The sequence below is a fragment of the Halictus rubicundus genome, chromosome 4 (genome assembly GCF_050948215.1).
Source record: "Halictus rubicundus isolate RS-2024b chromosome 4, iyHalRubi1_principal, whole genome shotgun sequence".
NCBI classification, from domain to species: domain Eukaryota; kingdom Metazoa; phylum Arthropoda; class Insecta; order Hymenoptera; family Halictidae; genus Halictus; species Halictus rubicundus.
In genome coordinates this window covers 610,124-625,566 of record NC_135152.1, presented here as the reverse complement: position 1 = coordinate 625,566, position 15,443 = coordinate 610,124, and the positions used below count along the sequence as shown (strand labels likewise).

General features: G+C 37.3%; 2 protein-coding genes across 3 annotated transcripts; one reads left to right on the top strand and one right to left on the bottom strand.

Annotated features, from left to right (window-relative positions):
- Window positions 1–1,388: 1,388 nt before the first annotated feature.
- On the top strand, window positions 1,389–3,311 carry LOC143353113 (divergent protein kinase domain 2A). The gene is made up of 4 exons (XM_076786179.1): window positions 1,389–2,121; window positions 2,231–2,531; window positions 2,615–2,745; window positions 2,865–3,311. The coding sequence occupies exons 1-4, from the start codon at window positions 1,513–1,515 to the stop codon at window positions 3,075–3,077; spliced, it is 1,254 nt and encodes a 417-aa protein (XP_076642294.1). The 5' UTR covers window positions 1,389–1,512; the 3' UTR covers window positions 3,078–3,311.
- A 61-nt stretch (window positions 3,312–3,372) lies between these two features.
- LOC143353111 (eukaryotic translation initiation factor 2-alpha kinase 1) lies at window positions 3,373–6,420 on the bottom strand. 2 transcript variants are annotated; one of them, XM_076786176.1, is made up of 9 exons: window positions 6,203–6,420; window positions 5,791–5,958; window positions 5,472–5,628; window positions 4,914–5,392; window positions 4,597–4,787; window positions 4,334–4,510; window positions 4,119–4,274; window positions 3,897–4,034; window positions 3,374–3,822 (listed from the first exon to the last, which is right to left on the bottom strand). In XM_076786176.1, the coding sequence occupies exons 1-9, from the start codon at window positions 6,270–6,272 to the stop codon at window positions 3,601–3,603; spliced, it is 1,758 nt and encodes a 585-aa protein (XP_076642291.1). In that variant the 5' UTR covers window positions 6,273–6,420; the 3' UTR covers window positions 3,374–3,600. The 2 variants fall into 2 exon arrangements, with proteins under 2 accessions (XP_076642290.1, XP_076642291.1); XM_076786175.1 differs by having other exon boundaries at window positions 3,373–3,822; window positions 4,597–5,392.
- Window positions 6,421–15,443: the final 9,023 nt, after the last annotated feature.

The following is a 15,443-nucleotide window of genomic DNA, read 5'->3' as shown; positions in this document are numbered from 1 at the left end:
GCTTCTGGGCCTGGGCCGACGGGGCTCGAAGCCGCTTATTCAAGCTGACGAAAATTATTCGAAATTCGGAAGAATTAGTCGTAGCCTCCGAATAACAGTACAGATAAAAAATGAAAATTTAATTTGAAGCTTCGAATATAAAAAAAGTATTTTTATTCGTCGGATAAATTCTCATCTAATAAAATTATTTATTCGACACTCGTCCAATAAAGATGCTTTTTTTTATTCTAACCTTCAAATAACAAATAAAGATAAAGTATCTTTTATTCGAATTTTTATTTAAATAATTTTTTATCCCAAATAATGCCCATCTCTGCGAGGGCCGTTAGCACCGTCAAAGATTTACTTAATATTTAATTGAATTTAAGAATTACAAAGAGTGTATCATGAACAAAGTGCATGCACTTGGAACTGTTACAGAAATATGTAAGATCACCCTTTCGATGAAGTATCGAATGAGGTTTATAACACGAGCGACTGGAATCCGCCTCTTTTGAGGAGTTTAGTACACACTGCATGTCTAGCCTTCCTTTAATTAGTTTTGGAGGCAGGTCTTTGGAAGTTGTGGATGCATTCGCTTGTATGGTCTGGCTTACGAGTAAGCGTACCATAAAACTCCAGATGTGACACAGAACACAAGTAGATGTGCTGGGCGCTACGTCACCAACGCACTAAAGGACTGAAATGAAGGAAACACTTTTGTTTCTTCAATGATCGTCGCAAAAAATTGTTCTTCCTTGAATATGGATGGTACCATGGTATTAAGTTGTAAAAGAGTGCAATGCAGCCCATAAAAAATTAGTAGAACGGTGAAATAAAGAGCAAACTAGAATGTTTTCGAGTAAAATTATTTAAAAATAGTTCTAATGTGTTTTTAAAGTCATCTAGTAAAAATCTTATGGTGCTGAGGTGGAAAAAATATTTATTCATGAAAGAAAATTTTTTTAAATTAATAATAACAGTAGCTAAATATATGAACAAATTTAAGATAGTTTTGATGACAATAGCTCATTATTAAATTAATATTCAGGTTGGTCGCTTTTAAACTTCGATATGAGATCTGTATTTGTTCGAATTTTTCCGGATTTTCCATTTTTTACAACTAGAGTTTGCAACTACAAAATTGGAAAAAAATAAAATACGTATCATTACAATTAATATTATTCTTAATTTATATTAATTAGAGATTTTGTACACAAGATTTACATGTTAGTTAGATATTTCATATAAAACAATTAAGCTGTACGTTCTAATCCTGGTTAAAAAAATAATGTGCGTTCGGTTTTATGCTAAAAGACGACACGATTCTCTTCCAGGAAAGACGACACGGTTCTGTTCTAGGAAAGACGACACGGTTCTGTGCCATGCTAAGGCTGAGCAGATGTCAGCACTATATCGGGAATGCCGAAAACCCGGGCGTGAGTACTCTCCTATCCTCTCTGACATTACATTTACATATTACATTTCGTACACATATGCGTATACGCGCAGTAAATATATCAAAGATCTCTAATGATTCTATCATATCTATATAATATTTTAAAATTTAAAAAATGGGAGTTATTTGTCATCGTAGTAGTTATTATTGCTATAAAATGGTCGAAAATTATTACATTTCGACCAGATATAAATCATTTAACAGAATTACATAAATGTCCAGCATGTTTTGGTACTTCTGCTTGCGATTACATTCATAAAGTCGATGTTACACCGTATAATTTATATTCAATGTTTTCTTACTTTTTTGGAGTAAAAAACGTTTTTTTTGGTCGTCTTAATGACAACAATATTGTATTAAAAAAGTTGGCACGCTCATTTGAGTTAAATAAATTCGATCAAATGCTTTGCCAAAATAAAAATTTCTTTCATATTTGTGCAAGTAATTTAAGAGAGGCTACAAATGCGATTGACAATGTAGATTTCTATGAACTTATTAAGCAAGAAGTCACTTTAGATTTTACAAAAGATAATTTGAGTCGTTTAAGAGTTTGTCCCACTGAACAACGTTTGAGTAATCTTTTGCAACAAGTATATCGTAACAATCAATATGTTGATAAACAAACACTTGACATTAATATTTGGACATCGATAGTTCTTAATCCAGAACCTTTACTTCTTCAGGTATTATATTAATTTAAGATGTTAAGAAAATGAAACATTTCTTACATTAGAAACGTTATACATATAAAGTTTTGGAACAGACTTTGATAAAGTTAGTATTTGTTTGTAGATATTATCCACAGAAGAAAATTGGCCAGTACCAAGGTACTTGGGTGCATGTGGACGTATTATACTGGAAGAATATGTTGGACTACCATTGATAAATTATTATTATAAGCCATGGTTATTAAGAGCTAAATTAACTTCCAGTCTTCTAAATTCTGCTTACATATTTACATTTCAAAGCTCTGACTTTGCTTTTTACTTGACTGATGTATCAGCTGATAATATAGCAGTTGATTCAAATAATAATGTAAAGTTCATAGATTTAGAAAATGTAATAGTTGTTGACAAAAATTTTGTGCCAGAAGGTGATAACTTCTTTGACTTAAAAGCAATCTATAATTATGATAAAAAAATATAATTTTAATGATTTCTTTCTTCCTTTGTTTAGAGGAATTAGAAACATGGAATCAATTACAAGAAAATAATGAAAACTTTTCATGTTCAAAATGTCTAATATATTCGTCTGCTGATATATGTAGTCACAGAATCAGTGATCACAATTATTATGCAATATGCAAGGTCTGTAATTACTATAAAAATCTGATAGAATAATTATTTAAAAAATGTTCAGTAATACTTCAATAAAAAATTATTGCTCATTAAGAAATTATAAGGTTCGATGTAATATATTTTTACAGATGTTATTAGAATTTGATGTAAATGATAATTTGTTGTCTGGTGAGTTTTTGCATAATATACCTGCAAATATACAGGAAGCCTATCCAAATATACACGATTTAATAAAGGAATGTGTTACACCTAAGAAGCCACTTACAAGAATAATTGCTGGGATACAACTTAAAGAGTTGCTAGATACTATAATTAAGGACAAGAACACAGACACAGATTGATTAAATAGCAAAGTTTATAAATAATAACTGTAAAAAAATGAGTACAGAATAATAATACAAAAACTTTATAGTATAAAAAAGATTTTTCAATATTATACATATATCACTATATAATGTTTCATAGTTTTATATTTTCAGTCATCATACGATTAATGTTAGTGAAATATTACACAGGAAATAAATGATTTCATTTACAGTTTCATGAAGAAATTAGGTAAAATTTAAAGTATTATACATCTATTCTTATGAAGTTTGTAACTCTTTTTATAAAAATCTATGTACTTTATAGTAATATTTATAAAAATTATATTAAAGATTCATAATGATAAAAACCTTTAAAGTTATAGTTTTATTTTTAAAATATATGATTTTACTACATAAGATAAAAATAAAAAATTTATTCCATAGTAGTATAAATCTTTTAACGAATTCGCAAAATAAGCATGTACATATATTGTAAACTCTTTACAATAATGCCATATTTATCTGAGAAATTATTATATTTTCCTTAAATCCAATTAATTTAATACCTTATGTCATCTACTGCTATATTGTGTTCTGTAATTAGTGCTTCTAACATTGATATTCTCTCATGCAACACATGTATTGTATTATCCTTTGCCACAATTTCACTTTTTAATTGAGCTATTGTCATATCCTTGTCTTCGTTTAAATCTTGTAACAACTGACTCGTCGACGGTCGTTTTGTAGAGTCTACTTGTACTAATTGACTTACTATATGTGCCTATCAAATAATTCATCATTTGTATTAGAATATCCTTTTCTTAAAAATTATTAAATATTGTTTTAAGAGTATACCCATTTAGGATAGTTAGCTGTTAGCATTGTTGGTATATGACCTCTTTTTACACTGGTAATTATTTCTACTCGCTCCATATTAGTTTTTGTATGTATTAATAATTCTAAAAGTACTATTCCTAAACTGTATATATCACTCTGAAAGAAAGCAGAGCAGTTTAAAATATTTCTAAAACATAATATTCAATGTTATATAATATTCAAGATGTAAAGTAGTAATACTTTGGGATCACATTTTCCCTCCAATTGCTCTGGTGCAGCATACATTTGTGTACCCAAAATAGAACGATGATTTTCTCTTTGCAAAGGACAAGCTAATCCAAAATCACCTAATTGTATATGCATATTACCAGACATTGAAACAAATATATTACTTGGCTGAAACAAAAAATTTTGTATAAGTTTATGATGTATTAATGTTCCATATATATTACAACCTTTATATCGTGATGTACAATTCCACGGGAATGTATGTAATTCAAACCACAAAGAATTTGAGTTAACACTCCAATAATCATTGTTTGCGAAGTATGCTCATTCCTTTCGTTTAGCCACTGTTGAAGTGTCTTTTCGCAAAGGGCCATTTGAATATATAATGTTAGACACTGTTCATTCTACCAATTAAAAAATCCAGATGAAATTATTAAAATTGTATTTTCTTCTACTTGGAAGATGATGAAAAAATTTATATGATACAAACCGTTTCAGGAATGTATGGACAAAGTTTATTGTTGCTATTGGATTCTTCACACGAATCACTACTATCTGTACAGTTTGTGTTATTCTTTATTTTATCATCTAAATTCTTGCTATCATTTCGAAAAGAAATACTGTTTGAAGTAGTTCTTTCAACACTTCCTTCAATAATATTTTCTTTGATTATTCGTTGCCCTATAGTATTAATTGAAGTATTTAGTTCATCAAATCTTTTGTTAATAAATTCGTAATTAGTTATAGAATTTTTTACCATCATATGCACTGTTTCTTTCTCTGTACAGTTGGTATAGGAATACATACCAGTTTTACAATTTATTTTTTTATTATATTGTAACAGCATATCTTGTTCACCATTATCTGTAGGACTTTTATCATTACTAGTATAGTTCAATTGATTTTGTACACTAAAATCTTGTTTTGTGCATGATTTATAGCTATCTCTCTTCTTATCATTTGAGAGACTTATTTTGTTTTTGGAATGACTAGAAGATGATAAACTTGGTATAATACTAGTATAAATTGATGGTAATGTTCGTTCTATCCATGCACCTTTATAAGATACTATATTGGTATGATTCAATTTGGCAAGAGTTTTTACTTCTTCAAGATGTTGCAGAATACTTTTAATTTGACCAGATCGTACTATTATCTTTTTGACGGCATATTCAGTGCCATCTAAACGATGTAAGGCTTTAAATACATGACCAAATCCACCAGAAGCAATAAAACCTATTTCTTGAAATTCTCTATGGTATCGAGACCATTCTTTTGTCATTGAACTATATATAAAACATATTTATAAAAATGAAATCTACTGATAGTTTTATATATACATATACATTATTTTATGTGTTATACCTAGGAATTTGTAGTACATTTTCACAACCAGTTGCTGCACGTGCAACTCTAACCAAATGATATAATGCATGCTGATATTGTCCTCGCAATGATTCAAATTCCATCATATTATATGAACCATCGATTAATTTCATTTCATGAAGTCTATCGCAGATAGCTGAAAATAAATATTATAATAACTTGATAAACTAAAACTTAAATTGATTGACTTTTAATCAATCAATATAAACGAAATATTTATTGAAGTGTTTAAATGTCACTACAGCTTTAAAAATAACCATTTCTAAAAATCATATATATATACATATACATATATTACCAAAATATAATTTATTTCGGCGAACAGTATCATCTTCAAACAATGTACAAAGTTGTTGTATAAGAGATTCAATTAAAAGACTGATAGAAGGTGCAACTATGCTTATAACTTGTCCAGTAGTCTGACTTCTATCATTATTCACGCATACTGTAGTATTTGTACTTTTACCTGTCAACAGTGTGAATAAAATAATTAATAATAATTATTAAAATTATTGTTGAAACAAAAAATTTAAATGTAGTTTGTACAATTATTTAACTAAGACAATAAACTATTTAAAATATATTTAAATGACCATTGTGTTAAATAATTTAGTTTTTTATAAACTGAAAAATTAAAAATGTTTTTTACATAAAAAAAACTATCAAATACAGTACACTTTAAAATTACGCGGGGATCAAGGTTATGTTACCTGTGTCAAATTTGGTTACTGTAGACAATGTATCCCAAGGATTAATTAAAGGTGTACTGTTATCTTCCATTCTTAAATTTGTAAAATTTCTACATTTAAATTTTTATTATTTGTGTAGTAATAAATTTGGAAATCTTATATAGATACAACTGAAAGAATTATTTAATCTGCTGGCTAGTAACAATCAGACTTTCCCACTGTTACGGATTGGTCTAGTGAAAATCAGTCCTCTCTGTTTTGTTATGTTATGTACGTATTAGGGACCCGAAATTACGATACTTGTCTGCAGATGGCACAACCGGTTAATCTATCAATTTCGCGGCATGAGTTCAAACGCCTCAAAGTACTAAGGTACTAAACTCCCGAACACGGCTTTATCTGGGAAGGGAAAATGGATATAAAATGTTATAAACGTAACTTGGTCGGAAAACTTTACTGTATTTCTAATAATGTTGATGGGTCGACAAAGTGATTTTCGAGATCAAAAACGAGTGTGTCGAGGGCCTTTGCTCTGTTCCTTTTATCGGACCTCCGGTTCCAGGATGCGTTGATAGTGGGGCGTCGTGAGGTCCAATCAGAAGGGTAGTCTCCTCCCCTAAGTTGCGTGGGCCTAGAATGCGTAAGGCCTCGAAGGAGTGGCCCAAGGGGACGTAATCTGAGGGGTTACTCGCGTGTAGCATGCCACGTGCGTTTCGATTGCCGTTCGATGTCTTCGTAGGTGGCCTCTTGTTCGGGGGTGACTAATTTATGTCTTCCAGGTCCTTGAGGGAGGCTGTAGAGCTGTCTTCTCTCGGGTCTGTTTTTCCTCGTTGTCCTTCGCTTAAGCGGGCCTGGTCCTAGTAGAAGTGGTTCCGCTCCGTTATCGCTTGCAGCTGGCATTCCTTGCGTCTCGCTTTCCCTACTCGAGTGACCTCTTAACTTAACATAACATTTTCTAACTGCGCTTTCTTAAAAATTATCCTTATAGAATACGTGTCTGTTCGAATACGCGCGGTATCATGTCTAGTTATTACCGAGATGGCGCCTGTTTCGATTAGGGCGACGTCACACCTCCCCCCTTAATAAAAAGGATGTTACATGTAGTAACAACTTTTACTTTAATACTAGGTAGAACACCTTATAACTAAGCGGAACAATAATAATTAATAATAATAGATTAATAATAAAATTAACGGTAAACGCAAAAGGAAAAATAATAGCAAAGCGCCAATTGCTACAGTAGTAATAATAATAATAATGATGACAATAAAAAAAAAAAAAATATAGTATAGTATGATTATAGTATAGAAAGGGGGTAGTTATAATAATATTTATTATAGAAAGCAGAGGTACTAAAATGCTTAGTAACATAGACAGATATTTTATTTTGATATATAGAATAATAGAGAAAATAACTACTGTAACATAATCATATTAAAGGTATGCATATATACAAAAACACAAAAGAAATTAAATGACAATAGTAATAGCGATCTTAATAATGATGTTTATAATTATAAAAGGATGTGGTATGACTAAGTATAAAAATAGGTGTTACTAACGATACAGCTTATTTAGAAGATATATGCATATATTATTATTCGCCTATATTCCGCATTCATGATACATATGCATACATACGTAAGCACCCTTGCTATAATGCTCGACTCGATATTCTACAGGTATATCAAGGATCTGGTTGTGGATCGGGTAGCGGTTCAGGCCTAATATGGGCTAATTTAAGTTTATTGGTATGGACTATCTTCATACGTGATTGGTTGATTGCGATTTCGGCATTGAAATCATCAAATAATCGGGTTATTTTATACGGTCCGTTCCATTGGGGGTCAAACTTGGAAGTTCGAGGTTCGTGAAGCAGGTACACGTGGTCGTCGATCCTAAACTTGTGTGGGTTGACGTTCCGGTCATAAAGTTTTTTACACTTAGCCTTGGCTTTCTTAAGGGTTTGGGCGGCAGATGCTTGTACGGTTGTTATTGTAGAGAAAAGGTCGTCGAAGTATTGAGAAAACGTTCGGGGTGGTTGTACGTCGGCAAATTCTGAAGGGATGCGGGCCTTTTTACCAAAAATAAGTTCATGGGGAGTGAAACCTGTAGACTCGTGAACCGATGTATTGTAGGAAAACATGCCGAATCGTATCCATTTATCCCAATCTCTCTTAGTGCAATAGTGTTTTAAATATTCGATGAAGACGTGGTGAGCGCGTTCGAGCGAACCTAATGATTGGGGATGGTATGCTGTAGATTTAATTTGTTTGATTTTGAAGATGCGGCAAAAGCATTTCATTATTCGGCTCATAAAATTTCTACCTTGATCAGTGTGGATGGTTTTTGGGCATCCGAAACGAGAAATAAATTGTTCTGCAAGTGCAGAAGCAACAGAGACTGCATCCATTTCTCGGAGAGGGATAGCATCTGAATATTTTGTCAGATTATCTTGGAGAGTGAGGAGATATCTGTAACCTGATTCGGTTACTGGTAAAGGTCCAACAATGTCTAACTGTACCTTATCGAATGCCTGTTGAGGGGTGTCTGTAATACGAAGAGGTTGTTTAATCCCTTTCCTTACTAGTTTGAATTTTTGACAACTGGGGCAGGTTTTTACGAGGTCTGCGATATCTTTTCGCATTCCTTTCCAATAGAAGTCTTCACGAACACGGTTATATAACTTAGTAATTCCTTTGTGACCACCCACCACAGACTCGTGGTATTCTTTAAGGATACGACTTTGGTCGTCCTTTGGGGGAAATTTTAGTTCGTTTGAGCATATAGTGATAGTATACCCTTCCGTCGAGAAACCAGCCTTGAATAGTTTTTCTATATCGATCCAAGGAATTTGATCTAAGTCGTTACGATTTTTCGATACACTGCAAGTAAAGAGGCCAAGTCCCTTCATTAAATTTTTTAAACTATGAATGCACAATTCGATGTTTGTAAGGCTGGTAGGTGAATTGGGGGTTTCTTGGGTAATTAAGTGGAAAATATTGGTTCGACCGGATCGGATGGCAATGGCTTCACCTACGTTGGCATCCACGTTGCGCAATTCATGGATGGAGAACCTCCCTTGTTCGAGTAACTCATTACTAGTTGCAGAAGTTAACTCGTAGTTTGCCGAAATGAAATGAACTATGTGATCTTTTCTCAGAGATAGGAAATCTTTACTGTAGGTAAAACATGAATGGGTTAAAGTGTATAATTCGTTAGTGTTGAATCGGGCAGCGATCGGTGGATCTTGGTTGGATATGTTTCGTTCTTCTGAAAAAGGGTTATCGTCGGGTTCGGTAGCGTCAGAGTCAACCGTGTCCCATAAATACCTTCCCTCGATGCGTGCACTGCAGCCTGTCCGTGGAGACGGTACGGGAATTTGCGCGCGTACCGGAACTCCGACATGGCGTACAGGCGAGATTTCCCTCGTTGCGAGTACGGGTTTTATCGTCGCTTCTCGTTGCACTGCAGCTTGTCCTTGGAGACGGTCTGGGAATTTGCGCGCAGAACCGGAACTACCGACATAGCGTGCAGGCGAATTTTCCAGCGTTGCAGGAAGAAGGGTCCACACTTTACTCCCCGGGACACGATCTACTGTCTTGTCTTGTTGAGTAGTCATGCAAATGTTGTTGCAGGATTTCGATGTTATTGTGGATGGTGTTCGGGTGGATACAAGTTGGTTGTTTATCTGGGGTAGATTTCCTATCTCTTCCGCCAACTTCTCGCTAGCAAAGAAGCAGGCGGCAACGGAAGCTTCACATTCGAGACATTGAGATACTTTGCCAGGATCGTCACCCGTTTCGATATCAGCAACCGGTGTTTTGTCCGCGCGGACAAGCATCTTTTCCTGACATCTAGAGTGAGAATCCCTTTGAAGTTCCACTGCCGTTTGTTGCAAAACCTCATCCGGAACGTTACGGGAAAGAGCATCCGCGTTGGAATTTACGCGTCCTGGCTTGTATACGATATTATAATCGTACTCGTTCAATTTGATTCTCCATCGCATTAATTTGGAGGTTGGATCTTTGGTGTTGTGGAGCCAAACTAGAGGTCGATGGTCCGTGACAAGGGTAAATTTATGGCCGTACAGATAGGGGCGGAAATGATTAACAGCGAAAATTATGGCGAGTAATTCCTTTTCGGTAGTAGAATAGTTTGTTTCGGTGTCGTTCAGTGTTCTCGATGCATAGGCAATAGGAAGATCTTTGCCTATATCACCCTGACTGAGGACGGCACCGATGGCATAGTTGGAGGCATCGGTAGTGACTATAAATGATTTGCGAAAATCCGGATATTGCAGGAGGGGTTGCCGGCAGATAGTGTCTCTTAGGTTTTCAAATGCTTCTTGCGCAGCATGGTTCCAGAAGAATGGAGTACTCTTTTTTAGCAATCGAGTCATGGGTTTTGCGAGTCTCGCGAAGTCCTTGATAAACCTGCGATAGTATCCGATTAATCCTAAAAAGGATTTAATTGTTTTCCTATTCGAGGGTACCGGGAACGATTTCACGGCTTTAATTTTACCGGGGTCCGGCTTCACTCCTTCGTTAGTGATCAGATGCCCTAGATAAGCTATTTCTTTGCGAAGAAACATGCACTTTTCCGGTTGAAGTGCCAACCCAGCGTTTTGCAAGCGACCTAGCAGAGTGTTTAGTTTTCTAGAGTGTTCTTCGAGTGAATTAGCATAGACGACAATATCATCCATGTATACGAATAATTCGATACCCTGTAGACCGACGAGGACACGATCCATAAGCCTCTGGAAGGTGGCTGGTGCGTTACAAAGACCAAAGGGCATTCTATTAAACTCGTAATGTCCAAAAGGGGTTGAAAATGCGGTTTTTGATTTAGAAGAGGGGTCCATAGATACCTGATGAAACCCTGAGGCTAAATCGAGCGTGCTAAAATATTTAGCACCTCCTAGTTGATCGAGGATATCCGTTATATTAGGGAGTGGGTAAGCGTCGTTAATTGTTTTTTCATTGAGTCTGCGATAGTCGATGACCATTCGCCAACGAGGTTCACCAGACGAATCCGGCTTCTTCGGCACGATCCAAACAGGTGAATTATATGGGGAATCGGAAGGTTCGATGATTTTATTGTTAAGAAGGTCTTGGACTTGGTTCTGAATTTCTGCCTTGTGGATCTGAGGATATCTGTATTGTTTGGTGTGTAGTGGGCTCTCATCGGTGGTAATTATCTTATGTTTTACGGTGGTGGTGGACTCTAATTTATCTCCAGGTAAGTGAAATTGGTATGCGTAAGTAGCAACACTTGATAGAATACTAACTCTTTCTTCCTCGTTCAAATTATCTAATTTAAGAAGGCCAGAAAGCTTTGAAAGTCTCTCGGCAGAGGAGCGTTGGTTGTCTATACCTGGGTTACCGATTCGAGCAGAACGGGCTAATGGGGGTTGAGCCTCGAAATCTTCCAGTTCGACCGGAGGTAGAGTAATATTGACCTGATCATACGTACAATTAATGGCGAACAATTTTACATGACCCTGATCTTGCGAAACAATTGCTTCTCCTACGTACACTCCCGGTCCGAAATCCATTTTCCTAACGTAACCTTCCCTTAAATTTGGAGTTTTAGTAGGAATTTTAATTAACGTTTTAGTTCGCGGCGGCAAGTCGAACGAAGGGTGGTTACAAAACGGAATTTCTTTATTCCCTAAGATTAGTGAACTTGACAAATTTTCTCGAAAAGCTAGAAGAGCCTGCTGTTTAGTAAGGAATTCCATTCCAATAATTCCGGATTGTTCTATGGGGAAGCTATGGTCTACTACTTGAAATTTTATTTCGACACTCAGCATATTGAGAGTAATTTCTCCATAGGTTCGACGAGTTCCTGTCCCAATGCCTCTCAAATGATACGAAATTTTAGTGTTAACATGAACCTCTGGAGAAATCGCACTTTCTTTAATTAGATTCAATTGTGAACCGGTGTCAATGAGGAAATAACCCTGGTTGTTATGGAAAAAACAATGATCTATAATTATGACGGGGAGTTGGGTTGTTCGCTTTCGACTGAGATCGTAGTTAACCTGGCAGAGTCGGGTCGCGCTTTTATTGCTACACTCTTCGTAGCGCTGTCTCGAAGAGCGAGATTGGAGTTTAAATTACGCCCAGGTGCAATGTATGATGATGGGTGATTATCCCTACGTCGTTCCCGATCGCGCTTAGTAAAACAATTAAACTCGTTATGACCTTTCCGTTTACAATAAGTGCACATAAGGGCCTCCCGCCGTTTGAAGCTATTGCAGTTTTCTGACGCGTGACCCGGTTTCCGACAGGTATGGCAGTAAAGGCGTGAACGACGATCATCACCGCCTCGTGTTGCCCGGATTTCGTTTACCCGGACTGTCTCTATTTCTTCGCGAGGACGTCTCGTGTCAAATCTTCGTTCTTGCCCACGTTCGCGACGATCGTATCGCACGATTTTTTCCCGACGAACACGAGCTCTATTCTTTTGATGTTCTTCCTCGTCCATCGCCAAATCAATGGCCGCTTGGAGAATCGCGGGTTTTCCTTGACGAACCTGAGTCTCGATTGTATTACTCAATCCCGTGATGTAACAACCGCAGGCGTTGTCTATGGCCCTAGTCCGTACTCCATATGCGACGTCCGGATCACATTCTTCATCAATCGCGTCAAGTATATCGTCTAATAATTCTTTGACTCGATTCCCGTACTGGAGTGCAGATTCTCCGATTTCTTGATACATATTCGACATACGCGTTTGGAGGGTGTCGAGAGTGTGCCTTGGGGTAAATGCACGTTCCAAAGATTTTAGTAATTCTTCCAGATTATACGTATCTCGTTGTCGTCGGATATGACTTTTCGCGTCCTTAATTACTTTTTTCTCTATTATTTTAACAAGAAATTGCCGTTCGTTCAACTTTACCGCCTTCCAAATATCGCGGCATAATCTCGTAAACTCTTTCACCGGTGTAGACTTCCCATCAAATTCAGGCAAAATTTCCGAGGCTAATTTTAAAGAGATTTGGCATCCGCCGACGGATTCGACATTAGAGACAGCGGAAGCAGAAGATAATTCCTCTATATTCGAATTTTCGTACTGTTCAGACACAATCGATGGGAGTTGATACCCCGGTGGCCGAACAAATGGTTTGTCAATTTCATTTCGCATGATCTCAGGGTCACGCCAAGGGATAAGAGAGAAATCGGAGGAGCTATCAGACCGTGAGGTTCCCTGCGGGCACGCGACAACCCACGAGCTAGTCGATCGACTATCGTTACTCATGTTTACACTAGACAATTATCTATCTTAATCTAAATACAAAACTAATCTAATCCTGACTGGTCACTCGAGATAGAAACAATGAACGTGTGTCTTACACTTGAGCTGCTGATGAGTTGACGATGTCCGCTGCTACTGAATTCCAGAAGGGTAGGTTCGTTTACTAGATGTTGTTCCCTTCTTCAAATGGATGTTGAATGTGCAGCTATCAGGATGGCAGGTGCGCAGCAGGTATCCAGTGATTGCCAGTGATTTCAGGGTTGCTTTAGGCTAGCTTGCGTGGCCGCTGATAATCACCTCTTCCGGTATTCACCCGTCGCTCCCTGGGGAAACCACGCCAAAACCCAGGAGGGAAGAGTGGCACGAAAACTCAGTTTGTAATTCACAGTTCAATGTTCACCTGCACTCTTTTATTGTCCTTATTTAATTAAAATACACTGTTAGTTCAGTTCGAATTCTAAGTCACAAATGTGTTCTTTTGAAAAAGCGCGCACGAAAGTTGGCGTATCCCACCGCTGTCACCACTGTTATGTACGTATTAGGGACCCGAAATTACGATACTTGTCTGCAGATGGCACAACCGGTTAATCTATCAATTTCGCGGCATGAGTTCAAACGCCTCAAAGTACTAAGGTACTAAACTCCCGAACACGGCTTTATCTGGGAAGGGAAAATGGATATAAAATGTTATAAACGTAACTTGGTCGGAAAACTTTACTGTATTTCTAATAATGTTGATGGGTCGACAAAGTGATTTTCGAGATCAAAAACGAGTGTGTCGAGGGCCTTTGCTCTGTTCCTTTTATCGGACCTCCGGTTCCAGGATGCGTTGATAGTGGGGCGTCGTGAGGTCCAATCAGAAGGGTAGTCTCCTCCCCTAAGTTGCGTGGGCCTAGAATGCGTAAGGCCTCGAAGGAGTGGCCCAAGGGGACGTAATCTGAGGGGTTACTCGCGTGTAGCATGCCACGTGCGTTTCGATTGCCGTTCGATGTCTTCGTAGGTGGCCTCTTGTTCGGGGGTGACTAATTTATGTCTTCCAGGTCCTTGAGGGAGGCTGTAGAGCTGTCTTCTCTCGGGTCTGTTTTTCCTCGTTGTCCTTCGCTTAAGCGGGCCTGGTCCTAGTAGAAGTGGTTCCGCTCCGTTATCGCTTGCAGCTGGCATTCCTTGCGTCTCGCTTTCCCTACTCGAGTGACCTCTTAACTTAACATAACATTTTCTAACTGCGCTTTCTTAAAAATTATCCTTATAGAATACGTGTCTGTTCGAATACGCGCGGTATCATGTCTAGTTATTACCGAGATGGCGCCTGTTTCGATTAGGGCGACGTCACAGTTATGTTGCGTGCCACACGAACGTATATGCAGTGTAGCGTGGCCAGTTGACCACGCGAACATAGCTAGATATATATAGTATCGATTAATGGCGCGGAGAGGCAAATTTAAATATAAGATGTAATCGCGTATGTAATACATATGTATTCTATTTGGGCGCGATAGTTTAGAGTAGGTAAAGAAAGACCGGGAGAGTTCCATAGAGATCCTTGACGAAATTCGAGTCGGCGAGACTAATTGAGGAATTTAGAGAAAGTCACGCAGCCTCTTAGAGTAGCTTCTCCAATTCAACATAAATTAGGGATAGTCGAAGTCCGGAATCAGTTAAGGACAAGAGGTCATAAATTCTCAGTCAAGGACCTCTTGGAACTCCCTCGGACCTCTCCCTTGTTCGGTCCCACATGGCCCCACGTCCCTTGTTTTGGCGGGGCTTCACCCTCATGCGTACCCCACTCTCGTGCGTGCGCTATTAAGATCCATCCACTACCAATCACCATCAAGCAGCAACCGGAAGACGAGTGATCCGACGAATCAACGCCTAGCCAGAAGATCCCAATTTTCCTATTGGCTAAGGAAGCGAGACGAGAAGGAAGAAGCTAGAAAAAGGATTCGAAGCTCCAGGATGAGACAGAACTCATTGTAGAACTGAGGGAGTTACATCTCCAAGT

Excerpts from the sequence above, each read along its gene's own strand:
- LOC143353111 (XM_076786175.1), bottom strand. The coding sequence starts at position 6,272 with ATGGAAGATAACAGTACACCTTTAATTAATCCTTGGGATACATTGTCT. Across the intron at positions 4,275-4,333 it reads TTGTACATCACGATATAAAG|CCAAGTAATATATTTGTTTC; the intron begins GTTGTAATATAT and ends TTTTTGTTTCAG. Across the intron at positions 4,035-4,118 it reads AGGGAAAATGTGATCCCAAA|AGTGATATATACAGTTTAGG; the intron begins GTATTACTACTT and ends GCTTTCTTTCAG.
- LOC143353113 (XM_076786179.1), top strand. The coding sequence starts at position 1,513 with ATGATTCTATCATATCTATATAATATTTTAAAATTTAAAAAATGGGAG. Across the intron at positions 2,532-2,614 it reads CAAAAATTTTGTGCCAGAAG|AGGAATTAGAAACATGGAAT; the intron begins GTGATAACTTCT and ends TCCTTTGTTTAG. Across the intron at positions 2,746-2,864 it reads ATTATTATGCAATATGCAAG|ATGTTATTAGAATTTGATGT; the intron begins GTCTGTAATTAC and ends ATATTTTTACAG.